Source organism: Orcinus orca, chromosome X, assembly GCF_937001465.1.
Source record: "Orcinus orca chromosome X, mOrcOrc1.1, whole genome shotgun sequence".
In the NCBI taxonomy this organism is placed as follows: domain Eukaryota; kingdom Metazoa; phylum Chordata; class Mammalia; order Artiodactyla; family Delphinidae; genus Orcinus; species Orcinus orca.
The window spans coordinates 103,689,221-103,706,048 of record NC_064580.1 but is presented as its reverse complement, the minus strand read 5'-3'; the positions used below and the strand labels follow the sequence as shown (position 1 = coordinate 103,706,048).

Genomic DNA, 16,828 nt, shown 5'->3' with positions numbered 1-16,828 from the left:
GGGGTCTCCCCAAACTCCCTGTGCTTCCCTGCCAGCTGCATGAGAAGTTTGACCGTCTGAAGAAACTGCACCAGGACGAGAAGAAGAAGCTGGAGGATAAGAAGAAATCCCTGGATGATGAAGTGAACGCTTTCAAACAGAGAAAGACGGCAGCCGAGCTGCTCCAGTCCCAGGGCTCCCAGGCTGGAGGCTCACAGACTCTGAAAAGAGACAAAGAGAAGAAGAAGTAAGTAGTGGGCTGCTCTGGGGCGAGGGCCTCTCTCCCCTCCTGCTCATCCCCTCAGGGCGGTGACCGAGGCCAGCTGTGGGCTGATCTCGGTGTCCCCACTGGACCTTCGGATTCCCTGAGTTTGGGGAGCTGAGAGTAGGGGAGGGCGGTGTGTGGCCCCAGAGGCCCAGCCCCTCTGCTCGGCCCGCTTGGGAAAACCCTGCAAACTCAAGGTAGGAGGAGAGGGAGGGAAAGGGGGACGAAAAGCAAAAGGAATGTGAGACAGGAGAAAGAAGAAGGGAGGAAACAACGAGAAGCTGCAAAGTTACAGGAAAGAGATGAACAGAAAGAAGTGCAGAGAGAGGGTAGCAGGAGCCTCCGGGCACCCTCTTTCCCCCGGAAGGCTGGAGCCGATCCAGCTCACAGGCCTCTGCTCGCTTGTCCTAGGTCTAAGGTGGTTCACCTCTCCATGCCTGGAGACCCCCCCCTCGCCCCCCCGCTCAGTTCTCACGGCTGCGGCCAACAGGGTTCAAGTGCTGCCGCTGAAGGCTGCAACCTGGTCCTGATTTCTCACCCCTTCCCGTCCCTCCCTCTTGGCTGCTTTGTTGTTCCCAGCCTGGGGTACCGGGGACTTGGTGGGGAACCCTCAGATGCTAGTATCCTCCGCGGGCACCATCCTCCACACCGGGGATGACTGTACAATCCATCTGTCTCCCCTGGCGTTTGGTGAGGCAGGATAGCATGAGCTCTTGGTTACCATGTGGGTCAGTATCCCTGACCCAAGCCCAGGCCTTGCTTGCTGAAGTTATCCATCCCTTATCCCAGAACCAGAGAAGAGAAAAGCATTTCCGACGGGACCTGTACAACACCAGGAAAACATCCGGTGGTCCCTTGCGCTCTAGTTGTTTGTGCAGTGTGACTGGAGGAGCCCTCATTTGCAGTGTCAAGCAGTGTCCTTACTAAAGCGGCCTGAGGATCTGAAACATGTCCCTGGTCATTGCCTTCTGTTCTTAGCCACTTGTTGCTGGACTCAACTATTGGATATTTGCCAGAAGGCGGAAACATCCTTTCTTCTGTGCCTGACTTATCAGTTAAGGATAAAACAGTATAACATTTCACCAACAATAAAATACAACAGTAAAATAGCTTATATTTAAAGGCACTCAGTTTTGCCATCTGAATATTCTTTTTTCAAAAATATTACTTGGGTATTTTCACCAATTAGTCCAGAGATTTTTTGTTACTGAATCTCACAGTCTATATGTCAAAGTCACAGACTAACTTTTTGTGGTATTACCTGATAGATAAAGTTCAGGTAGCCCGAAAAAAGCCTCTTTGGGCGCACTGTATATTAACTGACTTGTGTTAGTTGCGCGGCAGGAATGGATTTCTATTTTTAAGATCAGAAAAGTCTAAATTTGTCTTCCGGCCTTCCGTAGTCCTGTGGTGTTTGTTAACTCAGTCCCTGGGGCAGTTTCATGGCCTGCTGGCAGGAATTAGGAGATTCATTTGTTGGGACCCCACTGACACTCAACTATAAATAGTCCCTATTGAGCTGTTCAGTGGAAGTTCCTCCCAGACCAGGCTTTCTCCTCGTTGCCCTCAATTAACTGACTGCCACCCCACCCCCAGGCAGAGGACCCCAATAAGGGGTCCTCTTCTGTATTTCCAGATATATAAGTGGCCCCAGGTGTGGGCTTCTTATGTAATTCCCTGAACAGTTGGCTAACCTCTGGAAGACCCATCATTAGACCTGTGTCACTCTTGTCCCGTCGTGATGATGGGGGGGCGGGGGTTGAGGGCGAAAGTAGGGGTAGAAGCATTTCTTCTTGAGAGATGGTGATCGGATCTAATAGAGTCACATACTGAGAACTTCCTTTGGCTGCCCTTAAAGAGGTTAAGAAAGAGTACCGGTGTTTCGGGGGTCCCTACCAGCACACCCTCCCTTCTTCCCCTCCCCACTCCTCCTAATCTCCTCTGACCTCTAACTCTTCATTGTTCATGTCAGCATAATATTATGTTTGATTCATAATATTTGATTTCTCCCCAAGCTCACTCCACCTTCATCAGCTTTTACTGTTTTACAGTTAACTCTGCTGTTTGCTGCATGCTGCATGAGACCCAGGGTCCCGGTAAGCTTCATTAACTCTAAATAGAACTGCCAGTGGCTTCTAGAACACGTCTCCCCGAATCCTACCCCCTGCCCAACACACGTATCTAATATCAAAGAAGCTGCTTCGTTGTTCTAGCTGGTATTCTCTTGTGACTTATATTATGAAAAAATAGGCTGGTGTGATTTCAGGTATACATGTGGGAATGTTTGCCTTCCTGATTATAAGTGGGGTGTTTTCAGACTTTTGCTGCTAGAACAGCTAGGTAGCATAGGTAGATCCTGTGATCAATATTTGAAGTTTCAATTTTGGCCATTTTTTTTCTAAAGGCGCCTTCATCATTACTTTCAAAATTAACTAAACTGCTGTGACGAGGGGAACTGTTGAGTTCACAAGCCCTGTTCTGCAACGTCACGGTCAGCCTTGGCGCCCAGGTTTGGGAATGTTTTGAGCCAACGGAAACTTGCTTCTCTGTTTCCCTCTGGTGGCTGTTTCTTACCTGAGGGGTTCAAGTTCTCTAATTTCGTTTGGCCCCCAAAACTATAATAAAAGTGGAAGAAAATGAAGGTTCTCAGATATTATAGAATATTTAATTCTACAAGTACCAGCTTCATGAACACCTTTGATAAGTAGGTAAGCAGGTAACCGTTGGTAAGATGGATTCCTCAGGGCTAGGTGTTGTGTCTGCAGAAGTGAATAAAGCAGCCCCTGGCATCACATAGTTTATACGTTGGTTATAGCGATGATTAAGTTGCTTCTATCTTTTTAACTAGACTCAGGTAGTGAGTGGGGAGGAACATAAATATTTTAGATCTAACATAATTAGGCTTATTACCATTGTTAAACTTTACCATAGAAACTTTCAAGCAGGAACGAAAGAAGAGAGAGGACAGTACAATGCAGCCCCATGTACCCACAACACAGCCCCCAAACAACTGTCAGCATACGCCAATCCTGTCTTATCTATTGCTCCAAACCGGCTGGATTACTGCAAAGCGAAACCCATATCATTTCATTTGTAAATACTTCAGCATGCATCTCTAAGAGCTCATGACTCTTAAAAAAAAAAAAAAATAACGACAACGCCACCATTATCACACCCCCAAAATGAACAATTCGTTCACATAAAATTTCTAGTCAGTGTTCAGAATACCCCGGCTGTCTCATAAATGCCTTTTACATTTGCTTTGTTTGGGTCAGGGACTATAAAATATTGAGAAGACTTCTCCCCACTCACCCATGGAACTTATGATTTAAATGGAGAGCCTGCTGTTAGTCAGCGAACTAATCGCTGCAGCTACTGCCCTGGGGACTTTGGGCAGCTGGCAAAACATCCTACTTTCAGGCAAATCCCGAAGAGGAAGTCCATAGAGGCTTCTGAAACATAAGGCCCGTGAAATTGGGCCAAAGGAAACAACCCGAAAAGAACAATGAAATGATTTATTGTCTGGCTTAAAAGCAAGTCTCGGCGCCCTGGTAGTTGACTTGAATGAAACAGCAGGTTTCCACCTAGGAAGACTCACAACTCCGAGAGTGTCTGTCCATGGCTGCAGTCCCAGTGCCCAGCACAGAGGCCGGCACTCAGTTCATGTGTATTTTCTTTGCCCCCCCCCCCATTTTCAATGAGGACAACAGGAAAGTTGCATCCTGTTCAGTTAGATTTCAGTTAATGAAACCCAAATTAACGCTCTTTGACACAATTTGGTTCAGCCTTCCCAGAGTAAATCATTGGTAATGGCCATTACTAAAATGAGTCCTGGCAAAACTATAATTAAAGCCATACTTTCCAAGTGAGAGGCAATTGGCAAACAGTGGGAACAGCCAACCCCGACCCTGAGTAGGTTGGCTTTTTCTGGCATGCTCCTCGCCAGCACACCACAAAAGCCGTTCCAAACCAAATAGGGGAAGGAGGCCTTGGCTCCCTGGGGTCTGAAAGCAGCAAAGGCAACCCGTCCATCCCCCAAAGCCCTCATTTCAGGGGTGGATCACAAAGGCCACCCCTCATTAACTAGAGTGCAGGCAGAGTGAGGCTTACTGTTCCTTGCTGGTTTTGAAATGGCTTGAGGCACTGCTGGCAGCTGTCTGCAGTTGCAAGAGAAATCCTTCCTCTGTGACCCGCACACAGTTGCAGGTGCTATGTCTCAGTGGTTGCTGGCCCCTTGACCCTTGGTTGGGGGTGCCCAGTGCATGGACGGTACACACATATCAAAATATTTCAGCCTTCCCGTGCAGCCCAGGACATAGGCTGTTGCAGTGTTCTATAGGTTTCTCTTCCCCTAGGAAGTGGACAAAGAAGAAAAATAGAGCTGAGCATTTGTATTACATTTTCATACTATTCAAAGTGTTTTTCCGTATGGTGCCTCATTTCCACATTACAACAGTCCCGTGAGGTAGAGGAGAAAGGGCTAATCTTCAGTTGACAAGATGAACAAATGGAGGAGTGGGGAATTTAAGAGACTTGCCAATGCTCACACAGCGAGGAACAAGAATGCAACACTCCTAGTTCCTGGTATACACTGCCATCCACGTGAGTGTGTGTGTGTAGGTGTGTAGGTGTGGATGTATCCACTCCGAGGAAGTGACTGTACAAACATACTCAGCATATGCTTTTAACTGTCCCTCCCCAGTATCTTTATTTAATGAGATAAATGTGTTCAGGTAAAAAATAACCAGGGGCTTAGATCCACAGGCAAGGAGTTCTCGGGGACACTCTGGCGTGAAGGAAAGAGTCTTGATCAAACAGCCAAGGGATTCAGGTGCTGCGCCTCTTGGTTGTGACTTTCTCTGTGACCTCAGGCAAGTCCGTTGGCCTCACCGTGTTTCTCAGCCTCCTCATATATCAAACTTGCGTCACAAGGATGAAGTTTAAATGGGAGAAAGTTCAAAGTGCAGTGTGAACACAAACCAATAATGGATTTCCGTAGTTCAGGTTTTTAGGTGACTGTGGTCGGACCCTAGTGCAGAGCCCAGTTACTGCCCCCAGACACGTCTCGAACAGATCTTGCCCCAGGGGTACCAGGTAGTGGACTGGGACTCTCCGAAGGTGAAACCTCTACCTCCTCTGCTTTCCCTATGGGGCGAGGCACTCAGTGGCTGAGAGCCTGGCGCGCTGTGCCGTGGCCTGAGGCCACCTGGAGATTTGCTAAAGGTATTCCTCTACAAGGTGTCTGGGTGGGGGGCACTAGTGAGGACCTAGGAATTAAGAAGAGAGAAGTATTCTTGTGGCTGTTGATAATTGTTTTGCTAGCTAATGCCACTGTGGTCGCCACTCAGAGGTGTGTGGGTGAATGAGAGAGAAAGCATGTTCCCAGAAGCCAGTGCAATAAGGACTTAAGACCATCTAACACAGCTATATTCTAATTTATCCATTAGTCATCAAGACATTTTCTTCTACCCTTTTTTTTTTTTTGACATTAATCCATCCATTCATTAACCCAACTTCTGTTTTCATTTTCAGTTTGGGCTTCCTGTAGACGCCCTTTTCCTGTGCAACAAAGCTGGGCTTCCCTGTCTCTAATTCCCCCTTAACACATCTGTGGGCACAGAACCCGTGCCCTCCCCTTTCTTCCTGCCAAGGTTTATAGAAGCCGGAGAGTCTGAGGACGGCGTCTGGCCTCTGGTCAAGAAGCCATCAGTCACGTGGTTCAAAGATGCATCCTGCATTCCAGTGCCCCTCCCAGCGCCCCCAGCCGGCCACTCCCCACTCCATCTTTGCTGGACTGTAACATGTTCAGGGGTCCCACCTGCTCTTCTATACCACCAGCTTCCCTGGTCCAACTCTGGCTGCTGCTTGTTGCCCTGAGGTATTTGCATCCACCATGGCTGGGTGAGCACCAGTCGGCACGGCTTTCCCCATTAGTCCGCAGTCACTTGGCTTCCCCAACCATCCCTCAGCCCCCAACAGAAGAGCCGCAGCCTCTTCTCAGAGGGTTCCAGAAGGAGAATCCTTTGGTGCCTTCTCCTCCTGGCCTGTCAGCCCAGCCCTTTCCAGTTTTGATTCACTCAAAATAATTGCACTCAAGCTGTGTTAAAAACCTGGAACGAGTTTGCTTACAGCCAGCCCTTCCCAGACAACACGACTGCTGAAGAAAGTAGCATGAATTTCCCCCCTCTGTTACTCTGAGTACCCCACAGATGCAGAAGGCAGAATAAACCTGTATATTAGTACCAACCTAGTGTCTTAGGGAATTGTTACGAGGTGTCTCAGCATCTCCTCTGTAATTTCCCTTAGGACGCCACACCATCCCAATAAGGCAGGGCCAGTAGCAGGTATAATCATCTGCTGTCACAAACTGCTAAACTGAGTGGTCAAAGAATCAGTTTTGCTCTGATGAATCTTCCAGTCTATTTGGTGAATGTGATGATGAGTTTCAATCTGTATTTTGCGCGTGCCCCACAATAAGAAGAGGTGAGACTGTCAGTTGGAGAGGAGAAAAGAAGTGTGCCTTGGAAGGTCCCTAACTTTGTCTCCAGTCTAAGAATTTGGTATTTTAAAAATCTTCCAGCCCTGATTTGTATGATGGGGCCCATCCGATAGTGGTTTTGGGAGCCCCTTTGAAGTTGAGAGCCCTCCATTGTCAGGGCCATGAGGCACAGTGGCCTTTGGTGTTTGGCCAGTGAGAGAGTGAGAGCTGGAGTGACCTGGCAACGATCTGTGGCTAACACGCCGTTTCTCTGCCCTTCCTTTGCAGTAATCCATGGCTGTGTACTGAATAGTATTCCCCGCTACAGCTGGACTGGACTCCATTTAGCCTTTTAAGCCAAGGTTCCTATTGTAACTGACAGCTTTCCTTTGGAGCGCCAGGCAGCTGGGTCCCCTGCCCCTGCCATGTACTTCCACTTCAAGCCCCACCTCTTCTTTTGATTTCTGCCTCACAGTCCCACTGGCACTGACCATGACCTTCTTTTTTATTTTTGAGGGTTTTTTTTTTTTTTTGGTCACTTTCTTTCAAAACACACAAACAAGGCTATGTGAAATTTTCAGGCCTTTTTGAAGTATTGAGAATGGGAAGGGGAGTTCTCTCTTCAATAATAGATAATGACAGGAAGCAAAAAGCAGAAAAAAACGAAAAGCAAACAAATGCACACACTTTATCTTTTCTTGTTGGCAAAGCAAGAGTGCAGTTTTGACATGTATTGTTTGGTGAGTCACTGATTGGTGAGTGGCCAGAAGCAAGTATGAAGGTGGTGCTGCGAAAGCATAAGCTAGTTTCTTGAGAAAATCCAAGTCACACCGTGGAGCATTTTCGGAGACCCTGTGCTCGGAGATTTAAAAAACAAAAAAGCTTGGGTACTCAGCCAGTAGCTCAGGGAGATGCTAAGCTAGGGCTGTCAGGTCTTGGGAAAGGCTGCTTATTTGTAGCTTTGATGTTTCTGTGACCAGTTTCACGGCTGCTTCCCAAGAATCCCAAACATAAACAACGAATCGGTCTCCATCCGCTGTAATTATTTGCATTACAAATCGGAGGCTCCCTCATTTGCATTTGTTTACAGATTAACTGCTTGAGGCTTGAGGAGCTCTGAAAACTTCAAAAGGTATTAGAGCCACCCAGCCTTTGAGAGACCTTCAGAGACTAGGCAGGAATTTCGTATGAGGGGAGACATTTTGGTCCAGAAGACAGATAGGACCCACTTTCTTGTAAGAGGAAATTGAGGCCCCGAGAAATGAAGGGACTTGCCAGATGCCCCAGTCCTGTTTCATGGCAGAAGCCAGGCTAAATGCAGTGTGTCCTGAGTCCCGAGCCATTTTATAGATGGACTCAATGTGTTCATGTATGTTCCTAGAGACAAGTCTTTTGATGTTCCAGAGAAAATGAATAGTTAGTATTAGAGGGCCTTTGAGGTTTTTATCCCATAAGAAAATATTCGAGGATGGGGTGGGTAGGGACAGGCAAAGCAGAGGGCTCTAGGCCAGCACTGAGCACTTCCGCTGACGATAAGAGTCACAGGCACCTGTTAGCTGCTCAGCTTTCCTGGGAGTCTGGAATGGGGCGTGCGGACGGATGTTTAACAGGTGCCCTAGATGATCCTTGTCATCAAGGAAGTTTGGTAAACAAAAATCTACCTTTAGGAAGTCAACCAAGGCTATTAAAAGAATTAAAATGCTTATTTTATTGGGTAGCTTGTCTCACTGTAGACAGAAAGGTTTTCTTCCTTCTTCAGTGAAAAGACTTTTTAAGTGGTACAGTTATTACTATTTTAAAAAATACCCTAAGTACTCTGTTTACTTCTGGTGAAACAAAACCAGTCGTTAGAAATGGTCTGTGTCTGGCTCCACGCCCACCCCAGCCGAGACTGGGATAGAACGGTTTTCTTGAAAAATCCCCATGTGTACACACACACCCCCCTCATGTCTCTTAAGCCAGAAGTTTGCTTTTCCTAGCTGCAGTACAGATCACTTTTTTGTTGTTTATGTTTTTTGTTTTAATTATTTGGCATTCACATGTGGCTGTTAATATGTGCTCTCTCTCTCTCTTTTTGTTTTAATTAAAACAAGAAGCTTTTAACTGGTGTGTGGTGTTCTTAAAACCTCAGCACATTTCCCTGTGGTGATGGCCCATCAGCGACCCCATTTCTCACCTGTCTTCTCCAAGTATGCTCTGTGCTACCTCACACTGCCTACTTCCCTCACCCTGTCTTATTCTGAATATCCTTTTTCTTTAGCTAATTTCATGTTTTCTTTCTTTCTCTCTCCCTCTCCAGCTTTTTTTAATCTTGTCTTCAGCAGCTGCACTAAGTCTAAAGGAGAAGACTGCCATTGTAGAAGAGTTAGGGTTCCATATTGTCTCAAATCAGAAACCAACCAATTCCCTCTCCCTCCAAAGTGCGTGCGCATACACACACACCACACAACAAGTGTTCATTGTGTCCCTGTGTCCAGGCAAGACGCTCTCTCCCGACTTACGTGGTATTTTAAATGGAAGTGTCTTGTCCTAACCTAACAAGGCATGCAAAGAACCATCCGAGCTGGAGAATGGACCAAATGTAGCCTCAGAGAGACAACTGCAGGACGACTCACCCAAGTGTAAGTGACTGAGGCAGGAGACCTCAGCTGTGGGTGTGGAAGTACTGTTCACAAGTTTTCGTTTGAGTTTTCTGTTTTTCTTTTTAAACACCAATTCTCTGGTTCAATGGGTTGACTGTCTACAGCCACTATTAAACATTTCTGAATATGGATGAGAAAGTCGAGCAACATTCATGTCTTCTTCAGCATTCACAGACCTTCTGCAGACCCCCCAGCAAGTGGGGGAAGTGGATCTACTAACTCTCAGGTGGAGAAGGGAGAGTCGGGGGAGTTTAAGCTTAGTGAGAGCAAAATGACTCCGTTCAACCTTCCAAGGCCAGTTGGGGTTTTGAGAGAAGTTTCTGCTCAACTTGGGATCTGGAGGGAGAGCTTTGATGTTGATAAATCTGCCTTGAATTCATTGGTTTAACTTGCATCAAAATACCATGTGAGTGTGCTCATTCCCATATATCCCTACAACCATTGCCATTCCACTGTTCTGTGTCTCTTGAGAGAGCCTCTTTGCATGTTTTCCAGAGTCTGTTTTTCCTTTCTTCTCCTTTGTTCTTTTTGCTCAGAGATGTGACCAGTCATTGGCCCTCTGGGGCTTTCATTCGCCAGGAGAAACATCCCGAAACCAGCATTGTTTAGCTTGATACCTTTCTAATGTCCATGTCAATTTTCAATAAAATTCAAAGAAATGCTCAACGGCTGTGTGATCATTAGGTGATGGGCCCACCGCGGTTTGCCTTAGGAGGAGTGGGTGGCTTCCTTTCAAAGGGGGTGACCGAGGAGCTCAGGGGGGCACCATCAGCCAGTTTGCAACCTTCCTGGGTAGGCTGCTGGGCCTACTCCCCCCACCTGGGCTTGAAATTTCCATGGGGTGAGGTGGAGATGAGCAGGAAGTCCTTTACTTTTCCTTCATTAGCATGGACTTAACTGATGCGTTGAGCTCATTATCTTCCAGGATAATAAATAGATGGAGAAAGTGGAGTTGCCAAACCCTACAGAATAAGATTCGGGTGAGTTTTAATTCCAGAAGGAAAAGAACTCTGCGCTGCATGTCTTATTTAATACTGTGATGTGAGCATCCCTAAAATTCATGGATATGACTTGAAAAGCCTTCTATGGATAGGGTCTCCTAGGGAGGGAATCCTCCTTTTGTCCCTGCCAGCATTAAAGCGGGCAAGAGGGAGAGTGGTCAGTTTTCATAGTTCTGGTCGCCGTCGAGGTGCGGTTTCCTTTCCTCAGCTTCATTTCCCGAATGGCCAGATGCTGGAGACCGGAGGGTGGTGGATACCCTCTTCGAACCGAGGCCTGGAGGCGTCTGAGCGGGTACCGGGGGAAACGACACTGGCCTGCGTCTGCGCAGCTCGCACACTAGGGGGCAGCCGAGCGGGAACAACACTTGCCTGTGACGTCACCGAGCCCCGGCAGGCACTGAGGTGTGGAAAAATACCGGCTGTGGAGCCAGACAGACTTGCCAGCTGTGTATGCTCTGGGGCAAGTTGTGGTCAAAACTTCCCCGTAAAAGAAGAATATCAGTAACTCCCTTGCAGGGTGATTGCGAAGGTTCCATGAGCTAATGTAAATTAAAGATCTGGGTGTTCACTAAACGGAATCCCTGTTAAGGATGGAGTTTCCCCTTTACTAGAAGTATCTTAGGTTCTTCCAATCCACGGTTTCTCAACCTCAGCACTATAGTCTTTTGATGCCAGATAATTCTTTGCTGTGGAGGCTGTCCTGTGCACTGTAGCATCCCTACCCACTAGATGTCAGTAGCACACTATACCATCCCATCCCCAGCTGTGACAACCGAAACTGTCTCCAGATAATGCTAAATGTCCCCTGGAGGGCAAAATCGTCCCAAACAGAACCATTGCCCTAGGGCAGGGGCCAACAAACTTTTTCTGGAAAGGGCCAGCTGGTAACTATCTTAGGCTTTGCAGGCCACGTGGTCTCTGCAACTATTCAACTGTTAGCTATAGAACAAAACCAGCCATTGATAATATGTAAAAGGATGAACGTGACTGTGTGCCAATAAAAGTTCATTTGCGGACACTGAAATTTGAATTTCACGTGTGGGTTTCATTTTCACATGTTCTGAATTATTATTATTTTGATTTTTTCCAACCATTTAAAACGTAAAGACCACTCTGAGCATGAGGGTCATAGAAATGCAGGCAGATGGACGGGATTTGGCCTGTGGGCCACGGTTTGCTGACCCCACCTCTAATGCATTTTGGTGCTTGTTGATATCGAGACTAAAGGTGTTAGAAGTGACTGGCTGGGGACTTCCCTGGTGGCGCAGTGGTTAAGACTCCACCTGCCAATGCAGGGGACGCGGGTTGGAGCCCTGGTCTGGGAAGATCCCACATGCCGTGGAGCAACTAAGCCCGTGTGCCACAACTACTGAGCCTGTGCTTTAGAGCCCGTGCTCTAGAGCCCGCGAGCCACAACTACTGAGCCCTCATGCCACAACTATTGAAGCCCACGTGCCTAGAGCCCGTGCTCTGCGACAAGAGAAGCCACTGCAGTAAGAAGCCCAAGCACCGCAATGAAGAGTAGCCCCCCCCACCCCCCCCACCCCCGCTCGCTGCAACTAGAGAAAGCCCGCGCACAGCAATGAAAACCCAACGCAGCCAAAAATAAATAAAATAAATTTATTTTAAAAAAAGTGACAGGCTGGTCAAAAGAAATCAGAAATGAAGACAAATGGCTGATGTTTTAATGCGAGTTAGTGGGGAAATGGGTTTGATTAACTAAAATTTGCATATAGTTTCGCTAGAGCATAGATGGGGGCAAGGGTCTGCTGGGGCTCTGAGAGCCAGTTGCTGGGGCCCTGCTGAGCAGTGAGAAGGCCAACTACTTCTAGGGACAGAACCAGGCCGCTAATACCCTCAAAAAGGCTGAGCAAACTGGGCTCCAGTTGTAAGCACTGAGGTTAAGCAGTGTCCTTTTGTGTTCAAAATGCCCCGGCTCGGGGAGATTCATCCCTTTGCTAAAAGGACAGATTTCTTGCAAGGCCATTCTTTTAAAATGACGGCGCCTCTTGAAAGACTTCTGCATTAGAACAGTTAATACCTCACGTTGGCTTTGCCACCTGGACCTACTACCTTCCGTCAATGTCCAGCCAGGTCCTGTACTATCTCTTAGCTTGTTTGGCTTGGACTTTAGAAAGTCCCTGCCCTCAGCTCAATACCTATAAAAATTATATATATATTTGTTATGTATAGGATTGGGGTCAGACTTCTTATCTTGGTTTTAGGCTCAATGAAATTATTTTTTCTTAATCAAGTGATAAGGGTGTATTGGACACCACCCGTGAATTTGGTCCAGTGCCCTCTGCTGTGGGGGATACTTTGCATGAGATCAGTTAGACACTGCTCTTGAGGAACTTACAGACTGGCCCTATCTTATTTACCCAACCATACTTTCCAATACTTCCTAATAGCCGTTTCCATTCCAGTCCATTCAGTCTCTGCACAGGCCTCTCCCTGAATTATGCAAACTATTTGTTGACATTATCTGAAATATCCTCTACTGATTTAAATCCTGCCTTTGAGGCTCAGGCCTACCTTCTCCTTGAAGCCCTTCTTGACCCCATTCACCTATCTTGATCTCTTCTTCCTTTTCTAACCTCCTGGCTGAAATTTTCTAACCTTCTCTGCTTCTCGTTTGAGGGACTTCATTCCTAAAGAGAGGTTAAACTTCCTAAGGGTAGGAACATCATTTCATAGCCCCCCAGAGGGCCAGGAGAGTGCTGGACACACAATAAGAAGTGATTAAGAGGTAGCTAGATTGAGATTCTTAACCAATGTAGGGAACTATTGCACTTCTGAAACATTTAAATTTGAAATTAAGCTACAAGAATAATACCAAGTATACCCACATCCTCTTGACCCAGATGCACCAACTGATAATATTTTGCCCCATTTGCTTTATCATTTATACTCAGGCTCTCTCTGTATCTAGATAGATAGAGATACATAATATTTTTTTATGAACCATTTGAAGGTAATTTACATGTATCATGGCCCTTTACCCCTAAATATTCCAGTGTGTACTTCCTAAAAATAAGGATATTCTCTTACATAGCCACAGTCACCAACTTCAGTAAATTTAATATTGTTACACTGCTTTAATCTATTGAATAGTATACTTTACAGCAATTTTTCTTGTCATATAAGATTGGCTCTAGGATCACCCATTGTGTCCTGTTTCTTTAGTCTCCTTTAATCTGAAACAGCCTTTCTTCGTCTTTCCATGACATTGATATTTTTGAAGTCCCATTTAAAAAATAGACTGTTCTCATTTTGGGTCAAGGTGTTGCCCAGTGTCTGCACTATATAATCACTGTTTTTTCCCCTTCTTTGCTACTAGTAAACAATCTGTGAGGAGAAAGTATAAGTCCATGCAAATATCCTACTCCTCACCAAACATTTCCCCCTAGATTTAGCATCTATTGGTAATTCTTGCCTGAACCAATCTACAAAATGATGATTTTCCAACTCCAGCATTCCCTTCATATTTACCAGTCAGCACATGGTATTCTGTTGTAAGCAAAGGCCCTCCCTTCTCTCTCATTATTTCTTTATCTACTTGGTATCACTGTGGACTTATGACTTCCTATTTTTTCAGTGGCTCATAACTGTCCTTAATAATTTTTATTTTATTTATTTATTTATTTATTTTTTTTGCGGTACGCGGGCCTCTCACTGTTGTGGCCTCTCCCGTTGCAGAGCACAGGCTCCGGACGCGCAGGCTCAGCAGCCATGGCTCACGGGCCCAGCCGCTCCGCGGCATGTGGGATCTTCCCAGACCAGGGCACGAACTCGTGTTCCCTGCATCGGCAGGCGGACTCCCAGCCATTGCGCCACCAGGGAAGCCCTTTTCCTTAATAATTTTGGTGCTCAAATTACCGGGATTTGGCCAGCTCCTAGCTATTGCTTTTAATCCATTTAGTAGCCATTCCTCAAGAGGCTATTGTAGTGCAGAATACTCTGGTCAAGAACTTTTGGTGATCTAATTTCTGGGATAGTTTATGAGGGTGGTGCTTAGCCAGGTTCCCCTCCTCTCATCACGCACTGGCTTCCCCACGGGAAAGGGCAGGGAAGGAAGCTCAGAGCTGTCAGACTCTGTGTGTGTGTTTCATGTAAAAACAGTGGCAGGAGCCTGTGTTAGAACAGAGAAGGATGATGGAGGGGAGGAGGACAGGTGATTACAGGAGATTTCTGGATTGTTTTAGGATGGCAATGGCTGCTGTTATCAGAGCCCCCTCCTACACCTCTCTTCAACCATTATTCCGATAATCTACTTCTGCTTAGGGGTTTCAATTCCTGCTCACTGAGAAAACATCTGTGGCTTGTGAGAAGGGAATAGGCTGAGATAGGTTGGCTGAAGGCTTTTTTTGATCAGAAGGATTACCAGGGAAAGGTCATGGAGAATCATGGGAATTTTTGTTTTGTTTCCTAGAGATGAAACTGCTTATTCCATAGCAGGATTTACAAATGGACTCCAGCTATGGCTGTTCCAGAGCAAATGGCCTCTAACATCAATTTCATTGCCTTTCACTCTGTAATCCAAATTCACAAGTCAGATTGGAATTATTTGTTCCTGTATGATGGAAGAATTTTCATCCAAGGTGAGAGGAAGGCATTTTTATTTTCTCAACTCTTTTTCTAAGAAACCTGTATATTTTTTTAACACTATGGTCTTTTGGTATAATTATCTGTACTTCTTTTTAAAATTTATTTATTTATTATTTATTTATTTTTGGCTGTGTTGGGTCTTTGTTGCTGCACGTGGGCTTTCTCTAGTCGTGGCGAGTGGGGACTATTCTGTTGCGGTGCGCGGGCTTCTCATTGCGGTGGCTTCTCTTGTTGCAGAGCACGGGCTCTAGGCACGCAGGCTTCAGTAGTTGTGGCTCTCGGGCTCAGTAGTTGTGGCTTGTGGGCTCTAGAGCGCAGGCTCAGTAGTTGTGACTCAGTTGCTCCGTGGCATGTGGGATCTTCCCGGACCAGGGCTCGAACCCGTGTCCCCTGCATTGGCAGGCAGATTCTTAACCACTGCGCCATCAGGGAAGTCCCGAAAGCTGTGTATTGATTGCAATGTTGATTTTGATGAAAGTTGGCATCTTAGGCTGAAATTAATCTAACTGTAAAATTACAAATCAGCTTAAAGTGTAGGCCCCAAGAAAATGAATTTCACAAGTTTGGGACAACAGAAAGAGCCTTCATTCATTCAATCATTCATTTAATTCAACAAATACCTGTGGAGTTCCTACAGGAGCCAGGTATAGGTGCTGAAAGCAAGACAGATGAGTTCCTTGTTCTCATGGGGCTGTCACGGGGGGTGGGGAGGAGTCAAATTTTTTTAAAGTTCAGAAGGTGGTACACACTGCAAAGAAAGAAAACACAGAGCAATGCAATGGCAAGTGACTGGGGGAGCACTGGATGATGAGTCAGGTGACCTAGATTCTGATCTCAGCTTTGCCGGGAATGGTCTCTACAGTCTTCAGCTATCATTACACCTCTCTGGCCTTATTTTTCTCACTCATGCAATGATGATTTGAGTTTATGGTCTCTACGCTTCCTTTCTAGTATCATGTTCTTTGATTTGATGGTTCAAAGACTGTCATTATTTCAATAAACATGAATGCCTATCAGAGTCAAAGACAGCACTCCCTGTGTAATGGGAGAGACAGGCATGGAAATAGATCATTATGAAACAGTGTGAACAATGCTGTAATTTGCTCTTCTCAGTCCAACACATCCCTACACATAAATGTGTCACATAATGAGAAATACATCGTTAAACAAAAGGGGACAGTGGGTCAAAGCTACCTCATCCAACGGTCCTGCTGCCGTGGGACACTGAGTTCTGTGCAGGACTATTTCTCCCCACTAACACTATAATCAGTTCCAGGACAACAGAGAAAACCCAGTTTCTTTTCCCTTTGTATTGACTATACTGAGCACACAGTAGGTGCTGTGTAAATTCCCGCTGACAGACACTCATTAACTACTTTCATAGCACAGATTGGCAGACAGGGATTGAGGGATTGGGCTGGAGCAGAACCGCGCGTCTAGTAATAACGTTTGCCTACAGAGTGATTGAGCCATTTGCTGCTGTGCAGCTTTTAACCCTCTTTTGGGGGCTTCTTTTGCATTTTGTAATATTCTGCACGTTTTAAATTGATACAGTTAATACAGAATTATTTGAAATCGTGATCACTACTGTGTAAACACGATGCTTGTCAACAATTGGGACGCAGTATGGATGATAAAAGTGGTTGACTAGAGAAGTGGCGCTGTGGATGATTTTCTAAGTATTTCGTTTTTAGTACTACTTCACAGTAAAACACAAAGCTAATCCTCTGAAGAAAAGGCGCCTCGGAGAGCTGACATTTAAAAAATAAAAAGGGTAAAATACATTTCAAACCCAAGTCCCTCCCAAAGTACACGGTCCCACTGTCAGAAACCCAGGGAAAAGCATCAGGCGAGC

At 46.0% G+C, this 16,828-nt stretch overlaps 1 protein-coding gene across 13 annotated transcripts in view; it reads left to right on the top strand.

The window, feature by feature from the left end:
• SEPTIN6 (septin 6) overlaps positions 1–10,030 on the top strand; it is a 68,148-nt gene extending 58,118 nt beyond the window's left edge. For 4 of the 13 annotated variants that reach the window (XM_049704688.1, XM_033439152.2, XM_033439159.2 and 1 more), the window contains 2 exons: positions 36–226; positions 1,034–1,958. In XM_049704688.1, coding sequence (XP_049560645.1) covers positions 36–226; positions 1,034–1,127 — 285 coding nt within the window. In that variant the 3' untranslated portion in view covers positions 1,128–1,958. Of the gene's footprint in view, positions 1–35; positions 227–1,033; positions 1,959–2,295; positions 2,341–5,776 lie in introns of those variants that run through there. The other 9 variants (XM_012535195.3, XM_004275816.4, XM_033439154.2 and 6 more) reach the window with 6 other exon arrangements.
• Positions 10,031–16,828: the final 6,798 nt, after the last annotated feature.